Source organism: Melozone crissalis, unplaced genomic scaffold (assembly GCF_028551555.1).
Source record: "Melozone crissalis strain CALT ecotype California unplaced genomic scaffold, PUWL_Pcris_2 ptg000295l_1, whole genome shotgun sequence".
NCBI lineage: Eukaryota > Metazoa > Chordata > Aves > Passeriformes > Passerellidae > Melozone > Melozone crissalis.
Window position 1 is genome coordinate 433,315 of NW_026536047.1, and position 15,591 is coordinate 448,905.

The following is a 15,591-nucleotide window of genomic DNA, read 5'->3' on the forward strand; positions in this document are numbered from 1 at the left end:
TGGGGGATGGAGTGGGGGGCTGCCATGGGGGGCTGGGGGCTCCCCGCCGCCTTTGACAGCTGCCGGTGCAGCCGGGAGCGGGCGGGGAAAGCGGGGACCCCCTGCTCCTCACCCTGAGTACAACCAGCAGCATCCCGGAGCGGGACCCGCCGCTCTCCCCGTTCCCCCGGCCGGGAGCGCCCGGGCCCGGCGCTGCGGAGCCCCGAGGTGCGTGCGGGGCACGGTCCCGCTCCCCGCGCTGCCCTTTGTCCGCCCGCCCGGCCGCGCATCCCCCCGCTCCCACCGGCTTTGCAGGGGTCCTTGTAGTCCAGGGGCTCCTCGTCCTCCTCCTCTTCCTCCAGCACGTAGGAATAGTCCGGAAAGCGCAGGGCCCGGGCCAGGAGCAGGCAGAGGAGCAGCCCGCAGCTCCGCAGCCCGGCCATGGCTCCGGCCGGCGTTTTTTTTTTCCCTCTCTTCCCTCTTTCCTTCCCTTCTTCGCTTTTTTTTTTTTTTTTTCCCTCGCTCTCTCTCCCTTCCTTTTTTTTTTTTTTTGTTTCTTTTTTTTTTTTTTTTTTTTTTTTAGGGAAATGAGATCTGGCGGGGGCGGGTTCAAGCGCGGAGCTCGGCCCCTGCTGCAGCCCCGGGCGCAGGGCTCGGAGCGGGGCCAGCGCCGGGGGGGCGGCGGCCACCGGGACCGGGACCTGGCCCGCAGCCCCCGCAGCCCCCGCAGCCCCCGCTGCTGCCCCGCCACAGCCCCCGCGCCGGGGCTGCCCCGGCCCGGCCCGTCCCGCACCCCCCGGGCCCCGTTTCGGATCCCCCGGTACCGACAGTGCTCTCTCCGGTACCGTCCCCATATCCCCGGTACCGATCCCGCTCTCCCCCGGTCCCGTCCCATATTCCCAGTACTGATCCCGGTCTCCCCCGGTTCCGTTTTCCCCAGTACCGATCCCGGTTTTCCCCCCGTCCTGCTCCGTTTTCCCGGTACCGACCCCGCTCTCCCCCAGTTCTGTTTCATTTTCCCCCGTACCAATCCCGGTCTCCTTCGGTCCCGTTCCGTTTTCCCCGGGACTGATCCGGTCCCGTTCCGTATCCCCCGGTACCGATCTCGGTCTTCCCCAGTCTCGTTCTGCTCTCCCCGGTACCGATCCTGGTCTCCCCCACTCCTGTTCCGTTTTCCCGGTACCGATCCCGGTCCCCCCGGTCCCGTCCCGTATCCCCGGTACCGATCCTGCCGAGCCTCCCCGGTCCAGTTCCGTTTTCCCTGGTCCCCATCCTGGTCTCCCCCGGTCCTGTTTCATTTTCCGCCTTACCGATCCCGCTCTCCTCCAGTCCCGTTCCGTTTTCCCCGGTACCGACTCGGTCTCCCCCGGTCCTGTCCCATGTCCTCAGTACCGGTCCTGGTCTCCCCCGGTTTCATTTTCCCCGGTACCGATCCTGGTCTCCCCCGGTCCCGTTCCGGTTTCCCCGGTAGCAACCCGGTCTCCCCTGGTCCTGTTTCATTTTCCCCAGCACCGATCCCGGTCTTTCCCGGTCCTGCTCCGTTTTCCTGGCACTGATCTCGGTCTCTCCCAGTTCCCGGTACCGATCCAGTCTCCCTTGGTCCCGTAATGTTTTCCCCGGTACCAATCCCACTGTCCCCTGGTCCCGTCCCATATCCCCGGTACCGATCCAGTATCCCCGGTCCTGTTTCATTTTCCCCGGTACCGATCCTGCTCTCCCCCGGTCCCATTCCGTTTTCCCCGGTACCGACCCGGTCTCCCCCATTCCTGTTCCGTTTCCCCCCACACTGATCCCGCTCTCCCCTGGTCCCACTCTGCTCTCCCCGGTACCGATCCCAGTCTCCCTCAGTCCTGTCCCGTTTCCCCCGTACCGATCCCGGTCTCCTTTGGTCCCGTCCCATATTCGGGTACCGATCCCGGTCTCCCCCAGTCCCGTTCTGTTCTCCCCAGTAGCGATCCCGGTCTCTCCCAGTCCCATCCCATATCCCAGTACCGATCCCGGTCTCCCCGGTCCTGCACCATTTTCCCCTGGCACCGATCCCGGTCTCCCCCGGTCCCAAACCCACTTCCCATCACTGATCCCTCCCCCACCTCTCCATGCACCCCAATATTTCTCCTGCCCCACTCCGGTCCCATCCGGTGTCCCCAGCCCCTCTCGTGCCACCCCTTGGTTCCCCGGTACTGATCCAGGCCCCCTCTGGATCAATCCCGGCCCCCCAAGATTCCCAGGACACAAATCCCACAATGCCAGCACCCATCTGTCCCCTTTGGTGCCACCTCGTGTCCCCCAGCACCCCAAAATCACCCAGTCCCACACCTGCTGTTGGGGTCCGGCACCCCAAATTCCCATCCTGCATTCCCCACATTTTCCAGTCCCACATCCCCTGGTCCTGGACTCCCAACCCTGCTTCTTCACCCCTCCTCCTGCACCCCAAATCCTGGACAGCACCCCAAGGACTGAATGGGCACCCCAAGAGCTGGAAAAGCACCCCAAGAATGGTGGGCAAGGAGCCTGGGAGCAGGATGAGCACCCCAGGAGCAGGATGAACACCCCAAAAAATTGGGCAAGCACCTCAGGAAGGGTGGCCAGGCACCCCAAAAGTTGGATGACCACCATGGGGAGGGTGGGTGAACATCTTTGGGATCAGGATGAGCACCCCAGGAGCTGGAAAAGTCCCTTGGGAGTGGTGGGCAAGGAGCTCAGGAGCAGGATGAGCACTCCAAGAGCAGGATGAGCACCCCAGGAATGGTTGGACGAGTGTAGGAGCACCCCAAAAGCTGGGCAAGCACCCCAGGAAGGGTGGCCAGGCACCCCAAAAATGGGATGACCACCTAGAGGATGGTGTGTGAGCACCCTGAGATGAGGATGAGCACCCCAAGAGCTGAAAAAACACCCCAAGAATGATGGGCAAGGAGCCCAGGAGCAGGATGAGCACCCCAGGAGCAGGATGAACACCCCAAAAGCTGAGCAAGCACCTCAGGAAGGGTGGCCAAGCACCCCAAAAGTGGGATGACCACCATGGGGAGGGTGGGTGAGCACCCTGGGATCAGGATGAGCACCCCAGGAGCTGGAAAAGTCCCCTGGGAAAGGTAGTCAAGGAGCCCAAAAGCAGGATGAGCACCCCAGGAAAGGTTGGGCGAATGGAGGAGCACCCCAAAAGCTGGGCAAGCACCCCAGGAAGGGTGGCCAGGCACCCAAAAATGGGATGACCACCTTAGGGAGGGTGTGTGAGCGCCCTGGGATCAGAATGAGCACCCCAGGAAAGGTTGGGCAAGTGGATGAACACCCCAAAATCTGGGCAAGCACCCCTAGAAGGGTGGCCAGGCACCCCAAAAGTGGGATGACCACCTCGAGGAGAGGATCTGGCTCACCCCGTGCTGCCCCTACAAACCCGTCCCTCTCCTCTCACAGCACTCCAGACTTGCATTAACTTTGTTTTTAGGATTTTAAGTGTTTCCTGTGTCTGATGACCTCCACAGGGACACACTGGGTGACTCCAGCATCCAGGCTCTGCTCACCAAGCCCCCAAATCCCCTTTCCCTTCACTTTTGGGGATCCCCTGCATCCAGGGCCGGGCTCATTCCCCCCAGGAATGATGGAAGAATGACGGAGTCTCCTTCACCCCTCATCTCTGTGTCGCTTTCCTCCCCCATCAGGATCATCCCAGGATGTTTTCCTCCTTCTCCCTTATTGCAAAACCCACATCCAGCAATTCTTTCCTCCTCGGAGCAGATAAATAAACCCTGGAAAAGCGGCTGAGGCCGTGTCCCTGCTCTGCCCTCAGGTCACAAAACTCATCGCAGGGACGGGAATTTGGGGAGCAACCGCTGGATTCCACTCCGGCCTGGAGCCCGTCTCCCAAGAAAACAAACAAACTCTTGGAATCCTTTTTGTTTTCATCCCGCGCTGGGGCTGGGGAGGATGTTTGGAGTCCCTGGATGATGTCAGTCCATGATGTCAGGGTCCAGCCGCGGCTCTCCAGGCTCACATCTCCCCTTTCTCACGGAGCGCTCCGGGGAGCCCGGCCCGGCCCAGGAGCCGTTCCCACGGCAGAGCATTCCCCCGAAATCCAGCTGCAGGCTGGGCTCCCCCGGGACCCTGGGGACATGGCCACCAGCGCTGCGAGATGGGGCCCTACCTGGAACAGGAGCATCAGGGTGGAAATGTCCCAGTCCCTGGGGAGATGTCACCTGGCATCAGGGTGGGAATGTCCTCATCCCTGGGGAGATGTCACCTGGCACAAATGTCCCCATCCCAGGAACCTTGTGGGGATGTCACCAGGCAGGGCCTGTGGATCAGAATGGGAATGTCCTCATCCCTGGGGAGATGTCACCAGGCAGGGCCTGTGGATCAGAATGGGAATGTCCTCATCCCTGGGGAGATGTCACCTGGCATCAGAATGGGAATGTCCTCATCCCTGGAGAGATGTCACCTGGCATCAGGGTGGGAATGTCCCAGTCCCAGGAGTCCCAGGAGATGTCACCAGGCAGGGCCTGAGCATCAGGGTGGGCATGTCCCCATCCCTGGGGAGATGTCACCTGGCATCAGGATCGGAATGTCCCCATCCCAGGAGCCCTGAGAGGCCTGAGGATCAGCATGGGAATGTCCTCATCCCTGGGGAGATGTCACCTGGCATCAGGGTGGGCATGTCCCCATCCCTGGGGAGATGTCACCTGGCAGGGTCTGAGCATCAGGATGGGAATGTCCTCATCCCAGGATCCTTGGGGAATGTCATCTGGCACAAATGTCCCCATCCCATGAACCCTGGGGAGATGTCACCTGGCATCAGGATGGGGAATGTCCCCATCTCAGGAGCCCTGGGCAGATGTCAGGCCTGAGGATCAGGATGGGAATGTCCCCATCCCTGGGGAGATGTCACCTGGTATCAGGGTGGGCATGTCCCAATCCCTGGGGAGATGTCACCAGACAGGGTCTAAATATCAGGATGGGAATGTCCTCATCCTGGGAAACCTGGGGAAATGCCACCTGGCATCAGGATGGGAATGTCCCCATCTCAGGAACGCTGGGGGATGCCACCTGGAACAAATGTCCCCATCCCAGGAGCCCTGGATGAATGTCACCTCGCGGGGCCCTGAGGATCAGGATGGGAATGTCCTCATTCCAGGAGCCCTGGGGGGATGTCAGGCCTGAGGATCGGGATGGGAATGTCCCAGTACCAGGAACCTTGTGGGGATGTCACCTGGCACAAATGCCCCCATCCCAGGAGCCCTGGATGAATGCCACCTTGCAGGGGCCTGAGGATCAGCATGGGAATGTCCCCATCCCAGGAGCCCTGGGACAAATTTCCCCACCTGGCACCAATGTCCCCCTCCCAGCAGCCCTGGGGAGATGTCACCTGGCACAGGCACACGGATTCCAGCGCTCCTACCTCACCCTGCCCACCCTGCAGGGCTTCCTTGGCACCCTGGAATGCCAGCTGGGCGATGCCAAGGCCTGGCACCGGCACAGCCGTGAGGGTGGGGGCACCGGGAGCTGCCAGGAGCATTCCTGGATCCATCCTCAGCTCTTCCATGCCCAGAACCTGCACACAAGGAGCAGCCCGGGCTGTTCCCAGCACCTTTTCCCCCATGGACCCAAGGGAGGTCCCTGTGCAGTGAGACTGGCGCTGGATTGTCCCCTGTGGCCACTGTCACACAACCCTGGGGGCTGCAGGGTGGCAGCTCCTCCTCCCAGGGATGGGATCCCCAACTCCCAGCATCTCCTGGGGGGTTTTACTCTGATTTCCCCCCCCCCTGAGGTCCCCGCTGTGCCACAAACCTCCAGAAATCAGAATTATTGCACAAGGAGCTGGTCCTGCCAACTTTGTGTCACCTCCTCCCTCTGCCCCAGCCTTGGGGGGTTCTGGGGGTCAGGGAGGGTTTGGGAGGGGACACCTGGAGCTGAGGAGGTCCTGGATGGGTGCCCCAGGTCCTGGCAGGCTGCAGGAGCAGCTTCCCTGGTTCCAGAGGGGGAAATGGGGCTGGAGCCAGGGTGGGAAATGTGGGGGCTGGTGATCCTCACTGGGGGCTGGTGGGCTCCCATTCCTGGGCATTGGATGGGCTGCTCTGTTCCTTCTCTCAGCCCCAGTTCAGTGTCCTGATCCCAATAACTCCTGGTCCTAATAATGCCAGAATCCCGTCCCAATAAAGCCTGATCCTAATAAAACCATGGTCATTATAACTCCTGATCCTTACAGAACCAGCATCTCAGTCCTAATAGTGTCTGATCCCAATAACACCAATATCCCAGTCCCAACAATCCCTGATCCCAGTAACACCAATCCTGACAATCCTGATCCCAATAACTCCTGGTCCTAATAATGCCAGAATCCCGTCCTAATAAAGCCTTATCCTAATGAAATCGTGGTCTTTATAACTCCTGATCCTTATAGAACCAGCATCTCAGTCCTGATAGTGTCTGATCCCAATAACACTTGTTCCCAATGACACCAATATCCCAGCCCCAACAATCCCTGATCCTAATAATACCAATCCTGATCCCAATAACTCCTGGTCCTAATAATGCCTGATCCCATCCTAATAAAGCCTGATGCTAATAAAATCGTGGTCATTATAACTCCTGATCCTTATAGAACCAGCTTCTCAGTCTCAATAGTGTCTGATCCCAATAACACCAATATCCCAGCCCCAACAACCCCTAATCCTAATAATTCCTGATCCTAACAGTGCCAACATTCCTGTCCTAATAACACCTGAGCCTAATAATGCCTGATCCCAACACCAGCTCCCTCATCCCAAAAACCCCAATAATTCCCAATTCTTACAATGCCTGACCCTAATAACATCAACATCTTGATCCCAATAATTCCTGATCCTAACAGTACCAACATTCCTGTCCTAATAATAGGAATGTTATTAGGAGCTTAATAATGCCTGATCCCAACAGCAGTTCCCTCATCCTAAAAACCCCAATAACTCCCAATACTTATAATGCCTGATCCTAATAACTCCTGATCCTAATAATGCCGGAGTCCCATCCTGATAAAGCCTGATCCTAATAAAATCGTGGTGATTATAACTCCTGATCCTTATAGAACCACCTAATAATATCTGATCCCAACAACACCAATATCCCAGTCCCAATAACTCCTGATCCTAATAATACCAACATCCTGATCCCAATAATTTCTGATCCTAACAGTACCAGCATTCCTGGTAACAGGAATGTTACACCTGAGCTGAATAATGATCCCAGCACCAGCTCCCTCATCCTAAAAACCCCAATAATTCCCAATTCTTACAATGCCCGATCCTGATATCTCCCGATCCCAGCAGCCTGTCCTAAATCACCCGGCGCTAACGATGGCTGTCCTCGGGCAGCGTCTGGTGGCCGCGCTGCTTTGGGCACAGGCTGGCACCAGGAATAGCTCCAGACCTGATTCTGGTTCCTGTCCCTCTCCTTTATCCCAGCCTGGCACAGCACAAACCCATTTATCCGCCGGGCCAGCTCAGGTCAGGCACCCATTGAGCCCCCAGGTTGTGTCAGTGACAGAAATTCCCCCAAAATCCAAGCCCGGAGCCCCTCAAGGCGTTTTTAGTGCGGGGCGGGGAGGGCGGGAGCTGGCGGGGAGCGAAGAACTGGAACGCAGAATTGTGTTTTCCTTTAAATGTCATGGGGTTTTTTTTTAAGCTCATTTTTGCACTTGGGTTTGGCGAAGCTGAGAAGACTTAAGTGACAAACCAGCTGTCCCCAGCACAGCGCAGACACCCCCGGACCCCAAAATTGGGGTGGGCACGGCGGGGGCGGCCCCGATGCTCCCAGCGGGGCTGTGGGGGCGCTGCAGGGTGGGCGGGGGTCCCGCAGCCCCCCACCCACCCTGCTAAGCCCAGTAGACGGGCAGGAGGCTGCACAGGATGCCCGCCGTGGTGCCCAGCATGGAGCGGTCAGCCAAAGGCACAGAGATCTTGTCTTCAGCCTGCGCATGGGGAGCAAGGAACATCCTTCATCATCATCATCTTCATCATCATCTGCATCACTCCTCCGCTCAGGGAGGGGCTGCACAAGGCGCTGAGCCCCCCAGCTCCCCCAGACCCAGCCAGGTGCTCACCTGCCGGCGCTGGAAGGTCTCAACCACGCTGTCCAGCCCCGGGATGTTGTCCTGGTCCACTCGGGTCACGTAGCAGGCGCCGTGCAGCCGGGCTCTGTAGCTCACCAGCAGCTGTTGGGAGCCAAACCCGTCTCAGCCCCATCCCATCTCCCCCTCCTGGTGTCCCCAGAGCCCCCCACTCACATTCCTGTAGTCATAGATGACCGTGGCCGCGTTGCCGTCGCCGCTGTCCAGGTAGAAAGTGGCCGCGTTCTCGTCGTCTCCCCACAAACTGGCCCGCAGCACCTGGAGGGCACCGAGGGGAGCTCAGCGCCTGCAGCAGCCCCTTCCCCTGGCATGGGGGGTTGTCACAGGCATCTTTTCATAAAAATCCTTTCTTTAGGATTTTTCTCCCTTCTGAGCAGCAACAAGATGTAAACAGTGGTTATCTGCTGCTGTGGAATGCAACAGGTGGATCCGTGATTGGTCTTCTGTAGATGTTTGGATTTACTGACCACTCTGGACCACACTGGTCCAAACCCTCATCCTGGGCACTGGGAATGCAGCATCCCATGGTCCAACCCCTCATCCTGGGCACTGGGAATGCAGCATCCCATGGTCCAAACCCCTCATCCCGGGCACTGGGAATGCAGCATCCCACATTCAACCCTTCATCCTGGGCACTGGGAATGCAGCATCCAACATCCAACCCCTCATCCTGGGCACTGGGAATGCAGCATTCCACATTCAACCCTTCATACTGGGCACTGGGAATGCAGCATCCCATGGTCCAAACTCCCATCCTGGGCACTGGGAATGTAGCATCCCACATCCAACCCTTCATCCTGGGCATTGGGAATGCAGCATCCCATGGTCCAACCCCTCATCCTGGGCACTGGGAATGCAGCATCCCATGGTCCAACCCCTCATCCTGGGCACCAGGAATGCAGCACCCACGTCCCTCGCTTTCTGCCGGGACACAGACCTTTGTTATTGATTCCTTTTCTATTCTTTTCTTAGCCAGCTTCTGAGAACTTTTCTATTTCTTTTTAGTATAGTTATAATGTAGTATATATCTATCCTAAACTAATAAATCAAGCCTTCTGAACATGGAACCAACATTCTCGTCTCTCTCTTCACCCTGCAACCCTGTGACAGGGGGTGGCACCGGGGGTGGCACTGGCGGTGGCACTCACGCTGTCGCTGCGGCGCTGCTCCACGCTCAGCCACATCAGCAGCGCGCCGGCCACGATGACCACGAGCAGGACCAGCACCAGCGCCGCGATGAGCAGGCAGCGCAGGCGGCCGCAGCTCAGCAGCTTGCGGGGCAGGTAGCACAGCAGCCGGGGCACGAAGCACAGCGACTTCCTGAGGCAGCCGGAGCAGCTGGCGCAGCCGGGACACTTGGGGCACTTGGGGCACTTGGGGCACTCGCAGCACTTGGGCAGGCAGCAGCACTTGGCGCAGCACCAGCCGCATCGGGCGCAGCATTTGGTGCAGCACCAGCTGCATTTGGTGCAGCATTTGGCGCAGCACGAGGCGCAGGGCAGGCAGCAGCCCGGGCAGCAGCAGCCGTTCCCCGAGTCCTGGGGATGAGGGAAAATGGGGGGATTTGGGGTCAGGGGTGTGGAGATGGGAGCTGGAGGATGCAGGAGGTTGGGGGTGGGACTGCAGCTCTGATCCTGCTGCCCCCCAGCATCCTGCTGCCCCCCTGGGCACTGGGAATGCAGCATCCCATGGTCCAAACTCCCATCCTGGGCACTGGGAATGCAGAACCCCATGGTTCAGACCCTCATCCTGGGCACTGGGAATGCAGCATCCCATGGTCCAAACTCCCATCCTGGGCACTGGGAATGCAGAACCCCATGGTTCAGACCCTCATCCTGGGCACTGGGAATGCAGAACCCCATGGTTCAGATCCTCATTCTGGGCACTGGGAATGCAGCATCCCATGGTCCAAACTCCCATCCTGGGCACTGGGAATGCAGCATTCCACATCCAACCCCTCATCCTGGGCACTGGGAATGCAGCATCCCATGGTTCAGGTCCTCATCCTGGGCACTGGGAATGCAGCATCCCATGGTTCAGATCCTCATTCTGGGCACTGGGAATGCAGCATCCCATGGTCCAAACTCCCATCCTGGGCACTGGGAATGCAGCATCCCACATCCAACCCTCATCCTGGGCACTGGGAATGCAGCATCCCACATCCAACCCCTCATCCTGGGCACTAGGAATGCAGCATCCCACATCCAACCCTCATCCTGGGCACTGGGAATGCAGCATCCCATGGTACAACCCCTTGTCCTGGGCACTGGTGCCTTGCTGGGATAAACTGGGCAAAGCCCTGTGCCCAGCTGGCTGCAGGGACACCCCGGGGTGGCAGTGCCACCCTGCAGGGACTCACCTCCTCTTCAAGCACCACCTGCTTCATGCTGCTCTCCATGGCTGCTGCCTCCTCCTCCTCCTCTTCCTTCTCCTCCTCCTCCCATTCCCAGCCCGGTCTGACTGCAGGGACCGGGATCTTTATACTGGGGCACTGGGGTGGGGACGCTGTGAAGGGTTTGGTGGCCCTGGGGTGCAGCCAGGCCCTGGCATGTGACCCACTCCAGTGGTGTTTGCTGAGCGCCCACTCCCAGCTGGATCCCCTGGGAACCTGCAGCTCAAGGGGCTCCGAGGGCACTGGGTCAAGGACCCTTGTCCCCAGGCACGGGGACCTCTCTGCTGCCCAGCAGCGAGGTGCCAGGGCCAAAACAAACCCTCCAGGGTGGAGCATCCGGCTGTGCCCGTGCCCAGGGTGGCAGCTGGCTCGCGTCCCTGTGCCAGCTCGGGCACCTGCAGCTGCTTGATGTGGCAAGGAGCAAACAGGACGTGAAATATTTCCTGTAATCCACAGGGATGGGGTGGGAACGGGGTGACCGTGGTGTGGGAAGTGTCCCTGACCCTCATTCCTGCTCCTGAGGCTGCTCAGGCACTGCTGGTGGCTTTTGGGGCTGGCAGAGGTGCCCACAGGGGGGATTTGAGTGTCCCTGACCCTCATTCCTGCTCCTGAGCCTGCTCAGGCACTGCTGGTGGCTTTGGGGGCTGGCAGAAGTGCCCAAAGTGCAGATTTGAGTGTCCCTGACCAGAGTGGATTTATTTGAGTGTCCCTGACCCTCACTCCAGCTCCTGAGGCTGCTCAGACACTGCTGGTGGCATTTGGGGCTGGCAGAGGTGCCCACAGTGGGGATTTTTTGGGGGTTAGGGGGTCCCAGCTCCGGTGTGTCCCCCTCAGGTGGCATGGGGACACTGCTGGGCTTTGGTTTTGCACCTCCTGGAACTGGGACCCCTCCAGGCACCCCTGAGACCCCCAACACCCCCAATACTGAATGCTGCCTCTTTTCCCAGGTTGTCAAGGGCCACGAGAGTCCCTTGAGTGGCTCCTGGCTGTTTGTTCTGTCCCCATGGGAGCCCTTATCAGCTTTCCTGGCCCATGGCACCCCCTTGACCCAGCTCCTTATCAGGGTCAGGGTTTTTTGGGAAGCAGAGCTGCTGGCTCTGGGTCAGCACATGGAAATCTGCAGTGTCCCTCCTGTTCCCAGCAAAGTGTCACCTCCCAGGGCTGTGACCCTGCTCTCTGCCCATGGCAGTGATTTTGGGGACAACAGTGAGTTTGCGGCTCTGGAAAGATCAAATCAACTTCCAGGGGTCTCTTTTTCCCCCTCCCAGCCTCGCTACTCCTCTGGGTTTCAGTGCAGCACTTGGGAGTGGCCCCAAAGCTGGTGAAGGGGCAAGAGGGGCTGGAATGGTTGGGAAAACGGAGAGGATGAGGAGGAGCTGCAGCTGGAGCAAGTGTGTCGTGGTGTCTGTGGGTGACACTTGGTTCCCACTGGGGATGTGGCACTGTCCCTCTGTCCCCAGCTGCACCAGGAGGGGACAGGGTTGGGAGATTTTCCTGAAGGGCTGAAAGTGCAGGGGCTGCTCCTTTGTTCTCACCCTCCATGCTCCAAACTGGGGGGGCACAGCTGGGGACACTGGGGGGACACAGGTGGGGACATTGGGAGGGCACAGGTGGGGACACTGGGGGGACAATGGGGGGACACAGGTGGGGACAATGGGAGGGCCCAGATGGGGACAATGGGAGGGCAGAGGTGGGGACCCTGAGGGGGCATAGGTGGGGCAATGAGAGGACACAGGTGGGGACAATGGGAGGGCACAGGTGGGGACACTGGGGGAACACAACTGGGGACAATGAGAGGACCCAGGTGGGGACAATGGGAGGGCACAGGTGGGGACACTGGGGGAACACAACTGGGGACAATGAGAGGACCCAGGTGGGGACAATGGGAGGGCACAGGTGGGGACACTGGGGGAACACAACTGGGGACAATGAGAAGGCACAGCTGGGGACAATGGGAGGGCACAACTGGGGACAATGAGAGGGCACAGCTGGAGACAATGGGACCATCGTGTGCCCTTTTGCTGCTGACCCCCATGTTTGATCCCTCCCAACATGAGGGATTCCCCTCCCCACCCTGCACCCCACGAGGGGACACCCCTGGGACCCCGTGTCCCTGTCCCCAGCACCCAGGAAGGGCGAGAGCACACTCGGAGGCGGTGACACAGCCTTTACTTTGTAGACAGAAGCAAACCCCGAAGCAAATCCCGCTTTTTTTATGGCGGGAGCACGCAGTGCCAAGCGACAATGGGCGGGGTGGCTGTCCCCAGGGTGGGGACGAGGAGGAGAGATTCCAGCCTGGAAGGGGACAGTGGGGGGACAGTGCCACCCCCATGTCGCTGTCCCATCCCGCTATGCCCAGAACACGGGGACGGCGCTGCAGAGGATGTTGATGGTGGTGCCCAGGATGGAGCGGTCAGCCAGGGGCACGGCCTTGTCCCCAGCCTTGTCCTCGTCCTGCAGGACACAGAGCGGAGCAGAGCACCCACAAAAAGACAAACAAACCCCCAGCCCCGCATTGCCCAGCCTGGTGCAGCTCCACCCCTGTGATTGTGAGACAGAGGAGAAATTCTCCAGAGTAGAAATTCTCCAGAGTAGAAATCCATTTTGATTTAGGTGAAATGCACATCTTTGAGTCTGTGGTTAGACAACAGAGCTAAGTAGCCTGACTGCAGAACCTAGGCTCAGAAAAACTGCTCCAGTGAAAGACAGAGATAAGGGGGAGGAGACAAAAAGTGATAAAGAGAGACAGAGACTGTTGTGACAGCAGGGCAGCCTGACCTAGGAATTCTTTCTGATAAAGAAGAACTAGCGGCAAATATCATGCGAAATTCGTAAAAATGGATATGTATGAACCTAGTGTGAAATTGTGCGCAGATGTATTTGAGAGGGGGATGAAAAGGGACCTGAAGTTCCCACGTCTTTTAAGGAGAGTAATCTCCACATGCTGTAATAAACATACCAGCTTTACAACTTTCACAAAGTTGTACAGTTTAGTTATCTCCATAAACAGTTGTCACTGCTCACCTGCCGGCGCTGGAAGGTCTCGGTGACAGCGTCCAGCCCCGGGAAGTTGTCCTTGTCCACGCGGGTGATGTAGCAGGCGCGGTGACACCAGGACCTGTAGCCGACCAGCAGCTGTGGGCAGACAGAGCCTGCTCAGCCCGCACGGTGCTGTGGTGCCATGCATGTCCCCATGTCCCCGTGTCCCCGTGACCCCACGCACCCATGTCCCCATGTCTCTATGTCCCAATGTCCCCATGTCCCTATGTCCCCATGTCCCCGTGTTCCCATGTCCCTGTGTCCCTATGTCCCCATGTCCCCGTATTCCCATGTCCCTGTGTCCCTATGTCCCTGTGTGCCCATGTCCCCGTGTCCCCACACACCCATGTCCCCATGTCCCCATGTCTCCACATCCCTGTGTCTCCACGTCCCTGTGTCCCCATGTCCCCGTGTCCCCATGTCCCTGTGTACCCATGTCCCCATGTCTCTATGTCCCTATGTCCCCATGTCCCCGTGTTCCCATGTCCCCATGTCCCTGTGTCCCCAAGTCCCTGTGTTCCTGTGTACTTGTGTCCCCATGTCCCCATGCCCCCACGTCCCCATGCCCCCGTTTCCCCATGTCCCCACATCCCCATGTCCCTATGTCCCAGTGTACCCATGTCCCTGTGTCCCCATGTACCCATGTACCCATGTCCCCATGTCCCCGTGTCCCCATGTCCCCGTGTCCCCATGTCTCCACATCCCCATGTCCCCGTGTTCCCGTGTCCCTGTATCCCCATGTCCCCAAGTCCCCCTGTCCCCATGTCCCTATGTCGCAATGTCCCCGTGTCCCCGTGTCCCCACGCACCCATGTCCCCATGTCCCTATGTCCCCATGCCCCCGTGTCCCCATGTCCCCATGTCCCTATATCCCCATGTCCCCGTGTCCCCACGCACCCATGTCCCCACGCACCCATGTCCCCATGTCCCTATGTCCCCATGTCCCCATGTCCCCATGTCCCGTGTCCCCACGCACCCATGTCCCCATGTCCCCATGTCCCCATGTCCCCACGCACCTTGCTGTAGTCGTACACCACGGCGGCTGAGCCGTTGTGCCCATCCCTCACGGCGAACGTGCCGCTCCTGTCCCCCCTGCTCACGGCGAGCTGCTGGGGGCTCCCCTCGCCATCCAACCCCTGAATGCTCATCCACAGCACCTGCCGGGGGGAGAGGGCTCAGGGGGCTCTGCGGGGGCCGACCCTGTCCCCACAAACCGCGGTGCCATCCCGGAGCTGGTGGCACCGCTCTGTCCTCACCGTCTCGGCGTGGGACTCGCTGAGGTGCAGCCCCAGCAGCAGGAAGGTGATGTTGACCACCACGAGGGCCACCACCACCAGCGCCACCATCAGCAGGAGGCTCTTGAGCTCGTGGGGGATGCAGGGCAGGCGCGGGGACTCCGTGTACCTCTGTTGGGGACAGGGGAGCGCCCGGCTGAGCCAGAGCTGGGATGGCACCGGGGGCTCGCCCAGGATGGGTGGTGGGTGCTCCTTACCGGAGGTGCCTCCTCCATCAGCGCCTCTTTGGAGCTGTCCTCCATCTCTCCGTGTGCTCCTGTCCCTTTGCCAGCCAGGGCTTGGGGACATTTATAGGATCCCGTGTGGCCGGGGACGGTTGGGGACACTCCATGTGCCGAGTGCCACTTGTGCTGTTTGCTGAGCCCGCAAAGAGCCAGGGAGGGGACACAAAACCTCCGAGGGCCCTTCCGCGGCAGCTGTGGGGGTGCCAAGGCAAACAGCTGGCAGTGCCCACCCTCCACACACCCAGCACGTCCCGGGGGGGGCTGCACCCCTGGTTCTGCACGGGCAGCTGTGCCAGCACCCCCCCGGGGCGGGCAAGGAGCTGGCTGCACTCATTGTTCCCGAGGGCACCGTGCCAGGGACGGCGCAGATGGACGCCTGGCATGGGAGAGATGGGTGCCAGGGACGGACGGGTGCCCAGAGCGGCGTGGATGGGTGCCCAGGGCGGCGTGGATGGGTGCCCGGTGCGCTGTGGGCACAGTGGGCATGGTAAGGGGCTGGGGGGGGCAGCGCTGCAGCGCCGAGATGGGGGAGCTGCTGTGGGGGGCGTCACCCCTGGTGTGTCCCCCC

General features: G+C 59.8%; 2 protein-coding genes across 2 annotated transcripts in view; both read right to left on the reverse strand.

Moving 5' to 3' along the window:
* The window catches only part of BMP1 (bone morphogenetic protein 1), a 29,800-nt gene extending 29,378 nt beyond the window's left edge, over positions 1-422 (reverse strand). Inside the window, exon 1 of the mRNA XM_054294631.1 lies at positions 284-422. Coding sequence (XP_054150606.1) covers positions 284-422 — 139 coding nt within the window. The remainder of the gene's footprint in view (positions 1-283) is intronic.
* A 7,397-nt stretch (positions 423-7,819) lies between these two features.
* SFTPC (surfactant protein C) lies at positions 7,820-15,249 on the reverse strand. The gene is made up of 11 exons (XM_054294659.1): positions 14,997-15,249; positions 14,761-14,910; positions 14,521-14,661; positions 13,491-13,601; positions 12,822-12,920; positions 10,786-10,909; positions 10,434-10,534; positions 9,223-9,612; positions 8,231-8,332; positions 8,048-8,158; positions 7,820-7,915 (listed from the first exon to the last, which is right to left on the reverse strand). Exons 1-11 carry the CDS (start codon positions 15,039-15,041, stop codon positions 7,820-7,822), a joined length of 1,470 nt encoding a protein of 489 aa, XP_054150634.1. The 5' UTR covers positions 15,042-15,249.
* Between the last annotated feature and the right edge of the window lie 342 nt (positions 15,250-15,591).

Excerpts from the sequence above, each read along its gene's own strand:
- SFTPC (XM_054294659.1), bottom strand. The coding sequence starts at position 15,041 with ATGGAGGACAGCTCCAAAGAGGCGCTGATGGAGGAGGCACCTCCG. Across the intron at positions 14,911-14,996 it reads TGATGGAGGAGGCACCTCCG|AGGTACACGGAGTCCCCGCG; the intron begins GTAAGGAGCACC and ends TGTCCCCAACAG. Across the intron at positions 10,910-12,821 it reads GCGCCGTCCCCGTGTTCTGG|GAAATATTTCACGTCCTGTT; the intron begins GCATAGCGGGAT and ends TGTGGATTACAG.